A 15,286-nucleotide genomic window follows, 5' to 3' on the forward strand; every position below is an offset into this window, starting at 1 on the left:
GAAGATGCAGATGTGGTGAGGATGATTCGTTCAGTAACGAGGAAGGGAAATATAAAAAAATCTTGATTGATTTTTTAAAGGAAGGTGAATTAATGAAGAATATTTAAGTTTAAAGTTGTTTTTGTTATCGATGTATTTCCGCTGTCTCACACTCCAGCCCAGTAGGTGGCGGTCACGCACATTTAACACCAGGTGCCACCCTGCATGGAACCAGAAGAAGAAGACACCTATGGTTAGCATATGGTTAGCATCATAGACTCCGTGGTTAGCATCATAGAGGAGCACCCACACTCCAGCCCAGTAGGTGGCGGTCACGCACCTTTAACACCAGGTGCCTCCCTGCATGGAACCAGAAGAAGAAGAGAACACCATTAGCATCGGTTAGCATCATATGGTTAGCATCATAGAGGAGCACCCACACTCCAGCCCAGTAGGTGGCGGTCACGCACCTTCAACACCAGGTGCCACCCTGCATGGAACCAGAAGAAGAAGAAGTCACCGTTAGCATCATAGAGAAGCTGTCGAGCTGCAGATCGTGATCATGGCGTCAGCTGGCGGTCTGGTTCTCTTCGTGGTTCTTTCTGTGTGTGGAGCAGCTGCAGCGGAGAGGAAACTGGTTTACGTGACTGTGGTGAGTAATGTCCGGGTTGTGTCCTCCTCACCCCCCCCCCCCCCAAGTCCCACTGTGGACCGGAAGAACTCTTATTGAACTCCCTTCACAATTCAGGGACTTTTGCGTTGTCTTTGCTTGTTCGGACGCATGTTTATTTCTTTTCATTGCAATTGAGTCAGAACAAAGTTTGTTGGGGTCTTCCTGTAAATTCGGGGTGGAGGGATTCGACCTGGCAACGTGTTTGTCCTCTGAATGAACACGTTTGTGTGTTTGGTATCAATGTCCTCCAGTTGGAGAAAGCCATGCTAACCCGTGACTGGGAAGAAGAAGAAGGTAAGAAACAAGGAAACAACCAGACACCCTGTGTGTCTGTGTCAGTGTGTTGTTCCTGAGCCACAGAGAGTTGTGTGATCCTTTTCAAACCTGGCAGGTGTGACAACAACAACCAAGACTTCAGACCAGCTCTTGTTTATCATGTAAACCCTGATGTTATCTGGGTCAAACTGAGAAAGTCTCTGGTCACATAAAGCAGAAGTGCTGAATGATTTCCAAACCGAGGAGCCCGAGATAAGAGAAGTGAGTCTAGGAAGGAATCATTTGACATGCATCTTTTCATTACATTTCATTTAGTACGACGCTTTTATTCAAAGTGACTTACAATAAGTGCATCAAACCATGAGGGTACAAACCCAGAACAACAAGAATCAAGAGATGTCTTTAGTCTGCGGTGGAAGATGTGTAGACTTTCTGTCATGATTATTGTTTATGTCCTGGATGTAGACTAGATCCGGTCTGGTAAACAGTGTAGGGAACACTGGAACCTGTTGAGTTGCATTTCTGCTTAATGATGTGGACAGATCAACACAGGAGAAATGTCTTTGGGAATTGGAATTTTGAAACCATCCACAGACCTCATGACAGTGAGCCACAGACCCCCGTCCGAGGACCACTGGCTGTGTTCCTGGTTTTAAATGCAGAAAACAGACACTTATTGAAGAAGCACTTAGTATCTTCATGCCAGCTCGGATCACAGTCAAGTCAAGGACACATAAATAACACATTTATAAGAGGAACGATGAGATATATTGGTGATAATAATAAAACTTAACTTTCTGAACAAGGGTACGAGGATACAACAACACTGAATAAAAGAAGACTAAACTGAAATAAGAGATAACATAAATATAAAATATAATATACTAAAATAAGGCATTGAAAGCCTTTCATATAAAAATGTGTGCTTGCAAATATTATCTCCCAGGACTTCCAGAGCCTCTGGAGCCTGATTGAAAAAGAATGGTCCCCCTTACTTACCACCTTTGACTTAAAAAACTGTACTGTCTGAAGACAAAACATTACATATATACAGCTGCTCCTACAACTGCAAGTAATATCACGTGTTTTAATATTGTTCTTGTAGCAGTCTGAAGAATGTTCATTCCTCTCAGATTCACAACCACACACCCTCACTGTTATGAGTTTAACAGATGAACTTTCACACGTCTGTGCTCGGTGTTGTGCTGATGTGAGAGATGCGATGCAAGTTCACTGCTGCGAGCTCTGAACTTCACAAGTTCACAACTCCGTGACTGCTCAAGGTGGAAGAAATCTCAAAGTTGATAACTGGGATAAGAAGAGGAACATTTCTTATTTGTCTGTTTGACTTTTGTTTATTTTTTAAATCCTATTTAACCGTGTTTTTAAGGCTTGTCTTTCTCGGCCTCTGTTCCCCTTATTTTCTTTAGCTTTACAGATTTGGAATGTGTTACTGATGGGAGCATTTCTGTAGCATTTGACACACTCGTGTTTGTCTGTGTGGATGCATTGACAACAATCTGTCACAGCCTTAAACTTTGCTCCTGGTCAGCAGGTCAGTATGGATTTTTGTGTGTGCTTGTTGCAGCTAATAAGGTTTCTATTCTCTATTTGAATTGTCCCCAGGAAACGAGAAATACACACTCTAGCTTCCTGGCTTCTCAGTATTTCAACCTGAATAGAAACTCCATGTGGTGTCATCTAGTCATGTGACCAGATTGACCACATCCAATTCCTACTTTCAACCTACTTTGCCTTTTAGAATCTATTTAATAACTATAGCAGTAGCAGGTGTTGTCCCTTGTTTATAAATCGCCTGCCTTTAAAAAGCCCCTGTAAAGTACAGTGATGCATAATTTAAATACCATTAGATTCAACTTTATTGTCTTTGCACATCGATCACACACCCATGTTCCGGTACCACAGATTTAAGCTACACGAGTTTCACCGAGACAGAGCTGCAACTTTCTTTTCCCAGAAGTCACTTCTTGAAATCACTTGCATCTCTGTTCTGCCACCTGCGAGTGCTCTGTTTAGAGAGGTGAAGAAAAGAGAGAGCTATTTCCATTAGTGCGGCCATACAACATGACGTCAATCATCACTTCCATACAAGAGGTAGCGTGCAGCTGTTAAAATGTGTTAGCTGTTATTTTTTCAAATGCACTGGTTTTAAATCTGCGCTCGGTATAACAGGAAGGAACGTGGTATCGGATCATCTCTATTTTTAATGTGTTTCACAATCGTCGTTATTGGTTTTGACTTCCTTCTTTCTAGTCTCGAGACAAGTTAACGCTGTAGTTTTTAACATGAATGTTTGGTCAAGGTCATTCCAATCAGCTGACTGGATTTTCTATCCACCAGTGAAACCGGGTTTATTTACATTCTGTTTTAGAGGAGCTGCTCTGTGTTCAGGTCTGATATCTTATAGTTGTAGAATAACAAGTTATTTCATTTCAGTGGTATCAATACAGAAATCTGCTCTCAAGCCAAAAAAGTGGGTTGAGGTTTTTTTCAAACTAATGTCACACACTTCTGTGTTTCTGACCACGTCCCCTTTTCTCTGCTCTTTACTATATTTCCTCTGTTTCCTGACATCTCCTCTCTCCCCTCCAGCTGTTCCGCCACGGTGACCGATCCCCAGTCAAAGCCTTTCCCACCGACCCGCACCAGGAGAGCGCCTGGCCACAAGGCTTCGGACAGTTATCGCAAGTAATAACACGGCTTATATGTCCTGTGGCTTGGAATACATACACTGTATATACCATTCATTTACACACTGGTGGATAATTTGCCTATGTTTGCATGGTTACTTTACATGTTTTGTTACTGTGTGTTTCTAGATTGGGATGAGGCAGCACTTTGAGCTCGGCCAGTTCCTGAGGAATCGATACAAAGGATTCCTCAATGAAACCTACAACAGACATGAGGTGGGACTCGCTATCTACTGTGTCTTCTTCTTCTTCTTCTGCTTTTTTAAACATGCATTATCTAAGTCAAGACCTTACGGACTTGTAGAGAAACCCAACAGTTGAGCAACCAAGAAAAAGTCCCTTTCAACAGGAATAAACCCTGAGCAGAAGCAGGTTCAGGGTGGGCAGGTCATCCACCTCGACTGGTTCGGGGGGTTCAGAGAAGAGTAGGGGAGAGGTGGGCGGAAGGGGGGCAGAGAAGAGAGAAAGGGGGAGGGGGAGAGAGACCAGGAACAAAAACAGGAAACAGTTATGGGTCAACTGGGCCTTTGTTGCATTGTTAATGGTGTCTTTTCCAGGCTGTGATAACCAAACTGCTGTTTGTAAATACATTTGTAATAAGTCGTCACTTGCTTTGTCCTCAGATCTCCGTTCGCAGTACAGACTACGACCGCACGCTGATGAGCGCTGAGGCCAACCTGGCAGGTCTGTACATCAGTTCCTCTTCTTCCTCCAGCTTCTCCACAGTCTGTCAGGGCTACTTCACCTTGTAGGACTCCTCTTCCTCACGTTAACGTTCTGCTTTATTCGGACCCCTGTCGCCGTCTAGGTCTCTACCCCCCCAGTGGTCAGCAGGTCTTTAACCCCAACCTGAAGTGGCAGCCGATACCCATCCACACTGTGCCTCAGAGTCAAGAGAGGGTACGTGTGTGTGTGTGTGTGTGTGTGTGTGTGTCATCACTTTACTGAACTGAATGATTCTAAGCTCATTGCATGAAATCTTTGTTTTCATTGTTTTTCAGCTTCTTGCATTTCCTCTGGGCGACTGTCCTCGCTACAATCAGCTGATGATTGAAACTGAACACTCTGAGGAGTTCATTAATATCACCATTAAATACCAGGTGCGCTTTCTTTTCTTTATTCACATATATTTAGTCTCTGAATTACATAGATATTACACACGTTACATTTCTTTTAGCCTGATTGGGATATTTTCTTGTCTAAATTTCCTTAAATTAAGTTTTTTATTAGAAAGGATGGACTCAACGATGAACAGTGAAAAAAGTGAAATGTAACTATTTAATGTAAAAAGGATAGTTAGACATTTCTAGGTGGTTGTACTTCTAATAATCCAGCCTTGACCAAGCTTTGAAGTCAACGATAAACAAAAAGACAAACTGAATAAATAGTGCCTGAATTTAGGAGCGTGTTTACAGACTCAGTGTGTTTCTGCCTTCAGGACATCCTGGAGCTGGTGGGGAATAAAACAGGACTGAATAAAACCAATGTGGAAACAGTCTGGAGTTTGTACGACACACTGTTCTGTGAGGTGAGCGCACACAACACACACACACACAACACAACATTGGACAGCATGTCATGTTGCTGAATTCCCAGTTTCTATTCTATCAGGACGTGACAAGAATATACTTCAAGTAAGATGTTTAGACAAGCCAGTGTTCTCAGGCAGGAAGTGTGTGTCTGTGTGAGCGACAGTTTTGCTTCCTTGTCGCGGTTTCACAACTTTTTTCAGGGCAACTCTGACATTGAGAGCGAAGAGGTCAATTCAAAATGTTTGATTGTTTAGTGTCAGAAACATCCAAAGTATCTGGAGGCCATGTGAAAACCGGCTGAGTCACTGAGTACAGAGTAATCAAACAACAACATGAGAAATGGTTGGAGGGGACGCTGAGGAGAAAGCACCAACAATAACAACTTATCTCCTGCTCACTTAAAGCTCTTAAGGGTATTCAAAAAATCCTGATTTTTAGTCTTTCTCTTAATTTTTCATTGTGTGTGTGTTTTCAGTCTGCTCACAACATGTCAGCTCCTGACTGGGCGACTCCTGATGTGATGCAAAGGCTCGGCGTGCTCAAGGACTTTGGAACACAGGTCAGAGTAGCAGCAGTAAATCTGTGAAGTGTCTACAGCAGTGCTACATGTGTTCTTCGGCACCTGGAATTGCTTGTGTTTCTTGGAGACAGTGCACCTCTCGTCCAGTAGAGCCGTGACCCAACCTGCTGATTAGGGTCACATGAGTTCGGCCCCTCACCAGCTAATGTGAACCTAATGACTCAGAGAGGGGCAGGGTCAGTGTACAACTTCCAGGAAGCATCAACAATATCTTGAGTCAGGGGCACCAGCGACCCTCTAGTGGGCCCGTGGGTTGACAGACCTTAAGGTAAGAGGTTTAACACCTAAAGACTCCCATTGGTCCCATTGGTCAGTTAGAACTGAAGAGGCCTTTTGGATTGGAGGTGAAACTATTTCAAGAAACACAAGCAATTGCCTAATTACAAACTACAAACACTGTTTTTATCATGGTCATCTAAAATCTGTCTTGGATTTCAAAGTGTTGTAATGTAATCATAGCTTGATTTCCATTTTTAACAGGTCATATTTGGGGTCTACAAACAACGAGAAAAGAGCCGGCTTCAAGGAGGTGTGCGTGTGTCTGTGTGTCTGTCTGTGTGTCTGTCTGTCTGTCAGTGTGTATCAGCTTCTCGCAGGTCCCAGTCTCACAAGATTCAAGAATTATTCCCCGGGAAATATCCCAAAACACAGTATCTCTCAATATTAACGCACCAACATTTTATACATTTATTTATAATGGCTTGTCTCAAACTTATTTCCCTTTTTATTCCGTGTGAAATGTTAAAGGGATAGTGGTGAGTAGATAATGAGGTAAATGATAACTTTCAGGGATCCTGTTGGGTGAGATAGTGAAGAATCTTTCCAAGATGGCCGTCCCAGACCCGAAAGAGCAACTAAAGATGATGATGCTGTCAGCGGTGAGCAAGTTCAAATCTGGATAATATAGCAATTAATATTTAATTACTCATCGGTGGGATTTTTACCTTTTGGTTGGAGCTGTTTCCAGTGTTTATGTGCTAAGTTAAGCTAACTGGCTGGAGCTTCTCTTGTAGTGTAAAGACAACAGTGATGTGGACGCTCTCGTTTAAGGTGTGTGTGTTTGTGTGTGTTCGTTCCACAGCATGACACCACTGTCATCGCCCTTCAGAGCAGCTTGGACGTATTCAATAATCAACAGCCACCGTATGCTTGCTGTCAGATATTTGAGCTGTACAGGGAGGACAATGGGTAAAACACACACACTCCAGACACACCCAACAATGACTCATTGCTCTCAATGAGCTCATACGAGAGGTAATTAGAGATCTGAATTTTTAATTTGGATCTGCACCAAATTGTTGAACTGATAAAAATCAGTCAATTAAAATGCCGGATCTTTTTCATCAAGATCCATAAACTCTTCTCTGATCAAGAAAAAAGGTTTAAAAAATCCCTTTTATCCCAATGTTACAGAAAGTGGAAAAACACCCTGGATCAGTCAAGCTTTTTTAAAATCTTAATCACTCCAATGAAAACATAAGCTCTTTGGTATCAACAATAATGACAAATAAAAATGAACTTATTTCAGTTTATGTGATAATACTGATCTGATATAATCACTGTCGTCCCTCTAATGATCATATGAAAGGTGAACCGCTTGTCTTCACAGTCTCGTTCTCCTCTCTGCCTGCAGCTCTGCTTCAGTTTCCATGTTTTACCGGAACGACAGCACAGTGGATCCGTACCCGCTGCAGTTACCGGGCTGCTCCCTTGACTGCCCCCTGGAGGACTTTGTGAGGATTACAAAGCCCTCTATTTCAGATGACAGGGACAAGGAGTGTGGGATGCCGTCCAAAGGTGCAGGTGAGCTTTTCATTCACAAACACACACACACACACTGACTTTAATAATCTAAATGAAAGATTGTGCCACCCGTCCTGTCCATTCTTCTGATTTCATCTTTTTCTTTTTCTCTCCCCTTCCCTCTTCCTCTTCCCTCTTCCTCTTCCCTCCTGTTTTTTGTTTCTCCGTCTTCAGAGGTGATCATCAGCCTGGTGGTGTCCAGCTGTCTGCTCCTCTTCCTCATCCTCCTCATCCTCGGGATCATTTGCTGCCAGAAGTCTCCAAACAGCACACACGGATACCACCATGTGATCAACCAGGAGGGCGGAGAGGAATCCTGACAGAAGCACAGACTCCTTCCTCGGAGATCCCCAAGCCAGGCATCGATGGACAGTAGCGATGACGATGAACTCTAAAACTACTGAGTGACCTTTTCTGATGGTGCCATCAACTGCTTCTTTTCTTAAAACATGAATGTTTTGTGCAGAAATCAAGATTTTAAAGAACTTTTTTGTAATGATTGACCAATAAGGCAGGGGACCAATGAAGCAGGGGAAACTTTCTTTGTCTGACAGTTTGTCATGTGCAGTAACTGCTGTGTTCCCAGTGTGGTCTGATCTCCAATCACGTCTATAAGTTCGAGATCTCAACAGATTTTCTGTGACTCTGTCGCTACCTGCTGGTTATCGTCTCTGCTTTAGCGATCTATGTTTCTCCGGCGGAAGCCTCTGGTCATCCCCAGTGGGAGCAGTGATCTGTTAGTGACTAACAGGTTCTGTTTGTTACTGTCGTACGACGGCCACACACAGTGTGGGTATCAGCCTGGTTACTGAGCTTTAGTAGCGTTGGATGTGTGGGGGGGGGAGGAGCTTGCTTTATCTGTATGGACCTTTTATTTCCACACAACTTATAACACTTGAGGGGAAACAGAAAAACTGAATAATGTGGTAATGTCCAGAAAATATATTTGAAAATGGTGATGACATTGCTGAGTCTCGGGAAATGATTTAGAATATAGTTTTCTTTACATCAGCTTATGAGTTCCTTTAAATAACGTAGCTCAAAAGATCTAAATTGTTGATTTAGTTCAATTGAATTAGTTAAAGACGTTGAGCTCTAAGTCCAGAGAGTTAACAGAGCTGAACGTCCCTGCTGGTTGTTAAAGGTACGTGTGTGTGTGAAGCCCTGTGTGTTGCAGTTTGTGTACAGTGTGTGTTTTTAACTCTAGGGTCTTATGACCTAGAAGCCTTAAATAGTATTAACAAGTGTTTCTTGTTGTCCTGCTGTAACAAGCCATGTGTTTATTTTGAGAGTTGTCTAATATGTTTGATTTATTCACAGGAGCAGTTCAACATTTAGAAACTCATATTAGCTCAAACCACAGGACAGATGATCGTATGTAACTGACATGTTGCTCCCGTAGTGGAGGGATACCAAGTAGAAATGGATCAACTAGAATGAAATCAGCGATAATTTCTATCAACTTCTTTCAGATATGTTAAGATAAAATTTCCATGTTATTCAGCTTCCAATTTTTAATGTGAATATTGGGAAACTCGAATCCCTGTGTGATATTTGAATAGCTCTTTAAATTTTTTTTTTAAAAGTCTGCTTTGAATTATCTGAAACTAAAACCCACAAACAAATTTAATTATTTTTTTGAATAACGCGTTCTTTTCCATCAGCTCATGAGAGTTTGACACAAGCGGGGACGAGCTCTTCTTTTGTTTCTATTGTTTGTTTTTAAAAAAAATGCAGCCTTTAAGAGGATGTGTTTATTCTTGTCTGGGTCCAGATTCTGTTTAATCTTAATATTATTGTCGTCAAACCTGGGGAACAGTGTTATTGGCAAAAAATCACATCAGTTGTTTGATTTTGAATAAAAAAAATGTGCTGCTTGTAAAAGTTCCATCGGAGAAATAAATAAAAGATTATCGCAGGTTGTTCTATTCTTTTCCTGTTGATTCCTGTGTTTGTTAACTTCCTGTCGTTTGGTCGTCAGCCTGTCAAAAACTCAGAGGTGTAGAAGGGATCTGGGGTTTTTCTTGTGGCCGCATCGATCAAATCCAACAGATCAATTGTTGACTGTTATATTCTTGCTTTATGGAATCTCTTTTTTGGGTCACGCCCCCTCACAAATAACAATCGACTGCAGGGGTTAGGGTAAACGTGTGCTGCACCTCAATGACCAAATATACACGGTCAAGATTTTTAAAGAGGGTGGCCGGAACAATCTTTCAATTCATTTTTCATTCTGCTGTCTGAACAAATAACCCCAGTGAGGATAAGTCAGTGGGGAAGGTGTCCATAGCTTCCATTGTTATGTTTATCATAATATCAGCACTGAAGATACCCACTGCTGATGTCACCTCCTCTACTGATGCCATAGTAGCAGTGGAATATGTTATTTCATTGTACAATACAATTCTGCATATTTCCCCTAGTTCAACTGTAGTTCATGGGTTTTCACAAGACTGGAGCTTTTATTGTGAAATATAGATGTGACGCCGGAAGCGGATGTGTCACACGGATTCTTTTCCCCGACGCACACGAAGAGGGACGGTGAATGTTGCTCGAACACGGAAGAATTCAACATCGAACTAACTTTATGATAGAAGTTTGGTTTATAATTTAAAATGTGTGACGCGCTCCACTTCACCGCGGGTTGACCTCTGACCCTGGAGAAGATGGAGGCTCGGTTCGGAGGCGAAGTGGCCTCCATCGTGGAGTTGTCCATCCGGGCGGCGGTGACCGTGTTCAGGCAGGTTTGGGAGAAAGAGGAGCCAAGCACGGAGCTCCAGGAGGAGAAGCTCGGCGAGATCCGGGAGATAGAGACGTGTCTGGTGGCCCAGGTCCGGCAGGCCTTCTCCCGCTTCTCCTCCGAGCTGTCCGAGGAGAACGAGGCTCTGCGGGCTCAGGTGCAGCAGCTGGAGGAGGTGCTGCAGAGGAAAGCCGGGCAGCTGGAGCAGGAGCTGGAGGCCCGGGTGGGGCAGCTGAGCCGGGAGATGGAGCAGCTGGAGAGGGAGCTGCGGAGCTTCAGGACCCAGGCGCAGGGAGGAGCGGGTCCCAGTCCGCTGCCTGAGGGACCAGTGACGGGTGAGAGACACTCAGCGACCAATCAACCAACCAACCAATCAACCAACCAATCAATCAATCAATCAACCGATGAACCTCATCTGACAGAGTTTAAAACTCCATTCTGCCAGAGTCAGTCACCTTTCCTCTGCGTTGAAGTCAGTTTCACGCTGGATGGTCCACAGGCTTCTTAGGGGTCAACAACAACAACAACTTCCTGTTGGACACAACTGCTTTGTTTGTGTCATGTGACCCACTGACTCCAAACCAAAGCTGAATAGTATTAATACTCTAGGGAACCATTAAGATCTAAAGGTGCAGAACACACTCTAGCCCTCTGAGGCGTTAACTTAAAAAAAGAAGAACTTCTTCCTGATCTTCATGAACATTCAGTAAAAGACGGAGACTCAGTAGGAACGTGGTCTGAGTCTGAATCTTCATTCTCACTTCTATTATTGTTTTGGTCAAGGACACTGCTGTCGGCCATTGTTTGCTGGAGTTCTAAGAAACTACACATCCCATGATGCATTTGGCCTTCCCCTCAAGTATCTCACAATGTATTTTAGTGGTCATACTGTAGGTCTTGAAAACAATGAGTTCATGAAGATAGTGCACATGTGTGATCCGGATCTAAAGGGAGAAGCATGCAGACGCTGCACCTCGTCTTTAAGGTCTTTAAACACTTTATGGGGAAAACAGGACACAACTGCAAATATTGATTATTTCCATCTTACAAAGTTTAATGATTTGTATCGTCATAGATTTATGAGGTTAGGGAATTCTTCTCTGTGAAACACTGACAAACATTTCTCCCAGTTTGACGGTAAACTATCGATGATTAATATAAGATCCTTAAATCATGAAAATCCAATTAGGATGAGCATTATTGATTAACATGTCACTTGTCATTTAATGTGACTCAACAAAATGTGAGAGAATAGTGAAAATAACTTTTCCGGGCAAAGTGTTATCTTCTTCTTTGTCCGACCAACATCCCACAACCCAAATTTATTTAATGTACGTAGAAGCCTTTAAAACAGAGGGAGGCAGGAAATCTTCAGCCGTGAGGATCGGAAACACATCTGTTTCTTTTTGTAATTTAATTTACCTCTCCACCAGGTTCAGCAGACAGCGAGGTCGCTGCCAGCTCCACGGCTGCTCCTCCACCTGCAGCCGTCTCCATGGTGCCACTGGGCAGAGTCTGCTCTGCTCCCACGGTGCTGCTGGTGGGTTCCGACCAAGTCGTAACACAGGCCTCCACGCCATCGCTGGCCGTCTGCAAAACCACAGGGACGAAGCTGGTCCTCATCCAACCAGCAGCATCGCCAGAGTCAATGCATCCAGATGTCCCCAGTCCAACCTCCAGCCCCAGTGATCAGGCCTCAGCCGGGGAGAAGGTGAGTGTTGATCTCTGTTCTAAAACCTGGAAGCAACAAAATCTGATATTTAAATGTCTCTCAGGCTTAAAGTAGCAGTGTGTATAATGTAGTGCCATCTAGTGGTGAAGTGTCATGTTGCAGCTCAACATCCCGATGTAAATATTAAGTATTTAAACATCAGTGGCCTATTCTAGGGTAAATAAAACATCAATTTGTATAATTTAGATAAAACACACTCCTGAAAACCTCACTATTTTATATTAAATTTCTGTCAATAGATCCTTTCACCTAACTCTCACACACTGAACCTTTAACCAGACATAATACTTCACTGATTTCAACCATAATGATTTCCTTATTCATCACAGAAATCTGTGGAAGAGGCTCCATCAGGGAGGCCGAGGAGGACGAGGAGAGCCACGTTCAAAATGGAACAAGGTACGATCAGTTTTCAGACTGTTGCTTTTCTTATTCCCGGTCATTTGTTCCATACATTGATCTGTAATCATTTATTTTCTGGAGCAGCATTTCTTTCCTATGTAACAATGTAGGTCAGGCAGTGAAGTTTTGCCTTTTGGTATTTTAGATAACTACAGGTGACTCCAATGATCTGCTTTTCAGGTTTTGCTTGTGCCCGAGGGAATCCGTCATCACTTGATGACTCTTGTTTGTAAAGCAACTAGAACATGTAGAGGATAAATCCCTCTTAGCTCTTACATTCAAATCTTTAAAGATATCCCATTCATTTTGTGTATTTTTCTCATCCACTTCCAGTTTCCACTGACAACAGCTCTGCAGAGAAGAATATCAAACCAGTCGGGAAAAAAGAGTTACAGACGGAGAAGCGTTTTTTCTGCGATCACTGTGATGTTGGTTTCCATTTCAAATGTGACCTGAACAAACACATGAAGGTTCACAAAAAGCCGTTTGCTTGTGACCAGTGTGACAGAAGCTTCCTGATGAAGAAGTCTCTGGAGAACCACACTCTGCGTCACGAGGTGGGTAAAGTCCCGCGGCCCTTCCCCTGCGCTCAGTGTAAACGCTCGTTCCGAAAAGAGCAGTCGCTCCAGAATCACCTCAAGACTCACCAGAGGATGAAACCTCCAAAGCCCTTTGTCTGCGATCAGTGCGGGAAAACCTTCCGACTCAAACAGTCTCTGGAGAACCACCTCTTGCGGCACGAGAAGTGGAAGCAGATGCTGAAGTGTCAGCTTTGCGACAAGACTTGCAGGACTTCGGTCCAGATGAAGTGTCACATGGCCGTGCACTCGGAGGAGAGACCGTTCAGCTGTGAAAAGTGTGGGAAGGAGTTTAAGAGCAAAGACACTCTGCGCTTCCATCAGGTGGTTCACACAAACACCAAGAACTACAAGTGCACAATGTGCGAGGAGACTTTCAAATACGCCCATTCGCTGACGGTGCATAAGAGGAAGCACACAGGCATCACGCCGTTCACATGCGCCGTGTGCAACAGGTCCTACAGGACGGGCACTGCTCTGAAGAGACATGGCATCGTCCACACTGGGGAGAAACCGTTCACATGTCACATATGTGGAGCGAGTTTCAGCCTGAACAACAATCTGAAGAGGCACCTTCGCATTCACACGGGAGAGAAGCCATTCACCTGCAAGGAGTGTGGCAAGAGCTTCTCCGACAACAACAAGCTGAAGTCCCACATGCTCATCCACGGAGCCAGGAAGCCGTTCATGTGCGATCTGTGTGGGAAGACCTTCCTCTTCAACTGCAGGCTGCTGATGCATCAGAGGTACGTGCACTTCGACCGGAGTGAGGAGGCCGACGGCACACAGAGACTTCTGCAGACAAAACGGCGAAACAAGTCTCTGGTCAAACCATTCAGCTGCAAAATATGTCTGAGAGGATTCTGCACCACGTATTCCCTCAAACTTCACGAACGAGGCCACAGCGAGCACAAGGAGTACCAGTGCGGCCTCTGTGGGAAGGCTTTCCACAACAAGTACTCTTTCGGCTATCACCAGAGAAGCCACGCTGGAGAGAAGCCCTTTGTTTGTGATGTGTGTGGGAAGAGATTTTTCCACACTGCTAGTCTGAAGCAGCACGAGCGGATTCACACGGGTGAAAAACCATACAAGTGTGACCAGTGCGGCAAGGCATTCAGAACAGACGGAAACTTCTACAGGCACATGCGGATCCACACGGGCGAGAAGCCATTTGAATGTGTGCACTGCCAGAAAAAGTTCCATCAGTCGAATCAGCTGAAGTCCCACCTGCAGATCCACACCGGGCAGAAGCTGTACTCGTGCCAGCAGTGTGGTCAGGGCTTCTCCGACTCCAGGCAGCTGAAGAAGCACAGCTGTGACGGCTCCTGTCACGGTGTGATGACCACCAGTACGCTCGGCTGAAGGGAAATCATGTGTTAATAGAGCCTGACCGATATGGATTATTTGAGGGGCTGATATTAAGGAGTGAAAACATTCTTGTCCCAATATATTGGTCGATATGTATGTTAAAATATAGAGTGCATATGTCAATGTAACTACATAGAAATGACTTTGTGGAAGGCTCATGTCGGTCAGGCTCCGTGTTAAAGTGACAAACTCCTAATGAAGTGGCAAAGGGAGAAAATACTCCCTGAATTAGATAATATTACTCAACTGAACTCAGTGACTCTGACATGAATAACGTGGTTTCATCTTCATAATCTGATGTTGACACTGGGTGCAGCTTATTAGTGAAATGAAACTAATCTGTTCTGGTTTTGGCAATATGTTAAGTTGTTTAAGTTATTAAGTAGAAATACTTGCTGATAATAGTTCTGGGCTCTGGTAACTCCCACGTGTTACGCTTGTTATATTAGATTTAAGGGATTTAACAGCAGTATTTAAAACGGCATTTGATAGTTGCAGCTCTACTCTCATCCAGAGCCTTAACAGTAGAGGTCAGCAGCGTTGTTTGTGGCATTTATTAGTTTTTTCTTTCTGCTTCAGTTTTTACATTTGAAGGACACTGGCCTTTTAAACATCTCTTAGTTTCTCATGTGTGCTGATGTGTTGAGATGAGATACCTATGTACATATTGTGAGGATGATCAATTCCAGCTATGCCAGTTAGGAACTGTTTTTCATTAATTTATATATTGAATTCACAATAATCCATCAAGACGTAATTATTTTCTGAGTGTCAGGTGTGTACAGCTGGACGCATCCCTGCGATCTGTTTCCTGTCTCGTTCCTTACTGCAATAAAAAAATAAGTTTGCGAATGAAGACTCTTTGGGTTTTATTTTGAAATACGGTGTTTAGCTCTTTCTGTTTCCGGAATC

At 43.6% G+C, this 15,286-nt stretch overlaps 2 protein-coding genes across 2 annotated transcripts; both read left to right on the plus strand.

The window, feature by feature from the left end:
* The first annotated feature begins 500 nt into the window (after window positions 1–500).
* acp2 (acid phosphatase 2, lysosomal) lies at window positions 501–9,482 on the plus strand. The gene is made up of 13 exons (XM_061072682.1): window positions 501–631; window positions 3,542–3,637; window positions 3,769–3,855; window positions 4,263–4,323; window positions 4,448–4,539; window positions 4,641–4,739; window positions 5,078–5,167; window positions 5,647–5,730; window positions 6,232–6,280; window positions 6,541–6,629; window positions 6,833–6,939; window positions 7,385–7,554; window positions 7,729–9,482. Exons 1-13 carry the CDS (start codon window positions 542–544, stop codon window positions 7,872–7,874), a joined length of 1,260 nt encoding a protein of 419 aa, XP_060928665.1. The 5' UTR covers window positions 501–541; the 3' UTR covers window positions 7,875–9,482.
* A 605-nt stretch (window positions 9,483–10,087) lies between these two features.
* LOC133003435 (oocyte zinc finger protein XlCOF6-like) lies at window positions 10,088–15,198 on the plus strand. Its single transcript, XM_061073175.1, has 4 exons — window positions 10,088–10,629; window positions 11,728–12,005; window positions 12,356–12,425; window positions 12,762–15,198. The coding sequence occupies exons 1-4, from the start codon at window positions 10,221–10,223 to the stop codon at window positions 14,366–14,368; spliced, it is 2,364 nt and encodes a 787-aa protein (XP_060929158.1). The 5' UTR covers window positions 10,088–10,220; the 3' UTR covers window positions 14,369–15,198.
* Window positions 15,199–15,286: the final 88 nt, after the last annotated feature.

Source organism: Limanda limanda, chromosome 6 (assembly GCF_963576545.1).
Source record: "Limanda limanda chromosome 6, fLimLim1.1, whole genome shotgun sequence".
NCBI classification, from domain to species: Eukaryota; Metazoa; Chordata; class Actinopteri; order Pleuronectiformes; family Pleuronectidae; genus Limanda; species Limanda limanda.

What these genes read in the sequence shown, in the direction of transcription:
- acp2 (XM_061072682.1), top strand. Translation starts at nt 542, where the DNA reads ATGGCGTCAGCTGGCGGTCTGGTTCTCTTCGTGGTTCTTTCTGTGTGT. An exon ending in AACTGGTTTACGTGACTGTG is followed by an intron (nt 632 to 3,541) that starts GTGAGTAATGTC and finishes TCTCCCCTCCAG; the next exon opens with CTGTTCCGCCACGGTGACCG. An exon ending in ATATCACCATTAAATACCAG is followed by an intron (nt 4,740 to 5,077) that starts GTGCGCTTTCTT and finishes TTCTGCCTTCAG; the next exon opens with GACATCCTGGAGCTGGTGGG.
- LOC133003435 (XM_061073175.1), top strand. Translation starts at nt 10,221, where the DNA reads ATGGAGGCTCGGTTCGGAGGCGAAGTGGCCTCCATCGTGGAGTTGTCC. An exon ending in GCCTGAGGGACCAGTGACGG is followed by an intron (nt 10,630 to 11,727) that starts GTGAGAGACACT and finishes CCTCTCCACCAG; the next exon opens with GTTCAGCAGACAGCGAGGTC. An exon ending in CACGTTCAAAATGGAACAAG is followed by an intron (nt 12,426 to 12,761) that starts GTACGATCAGTT and finishes ATCCACTTCCAG; the next exon opens with TTTCCACTGACAACAGCTCT.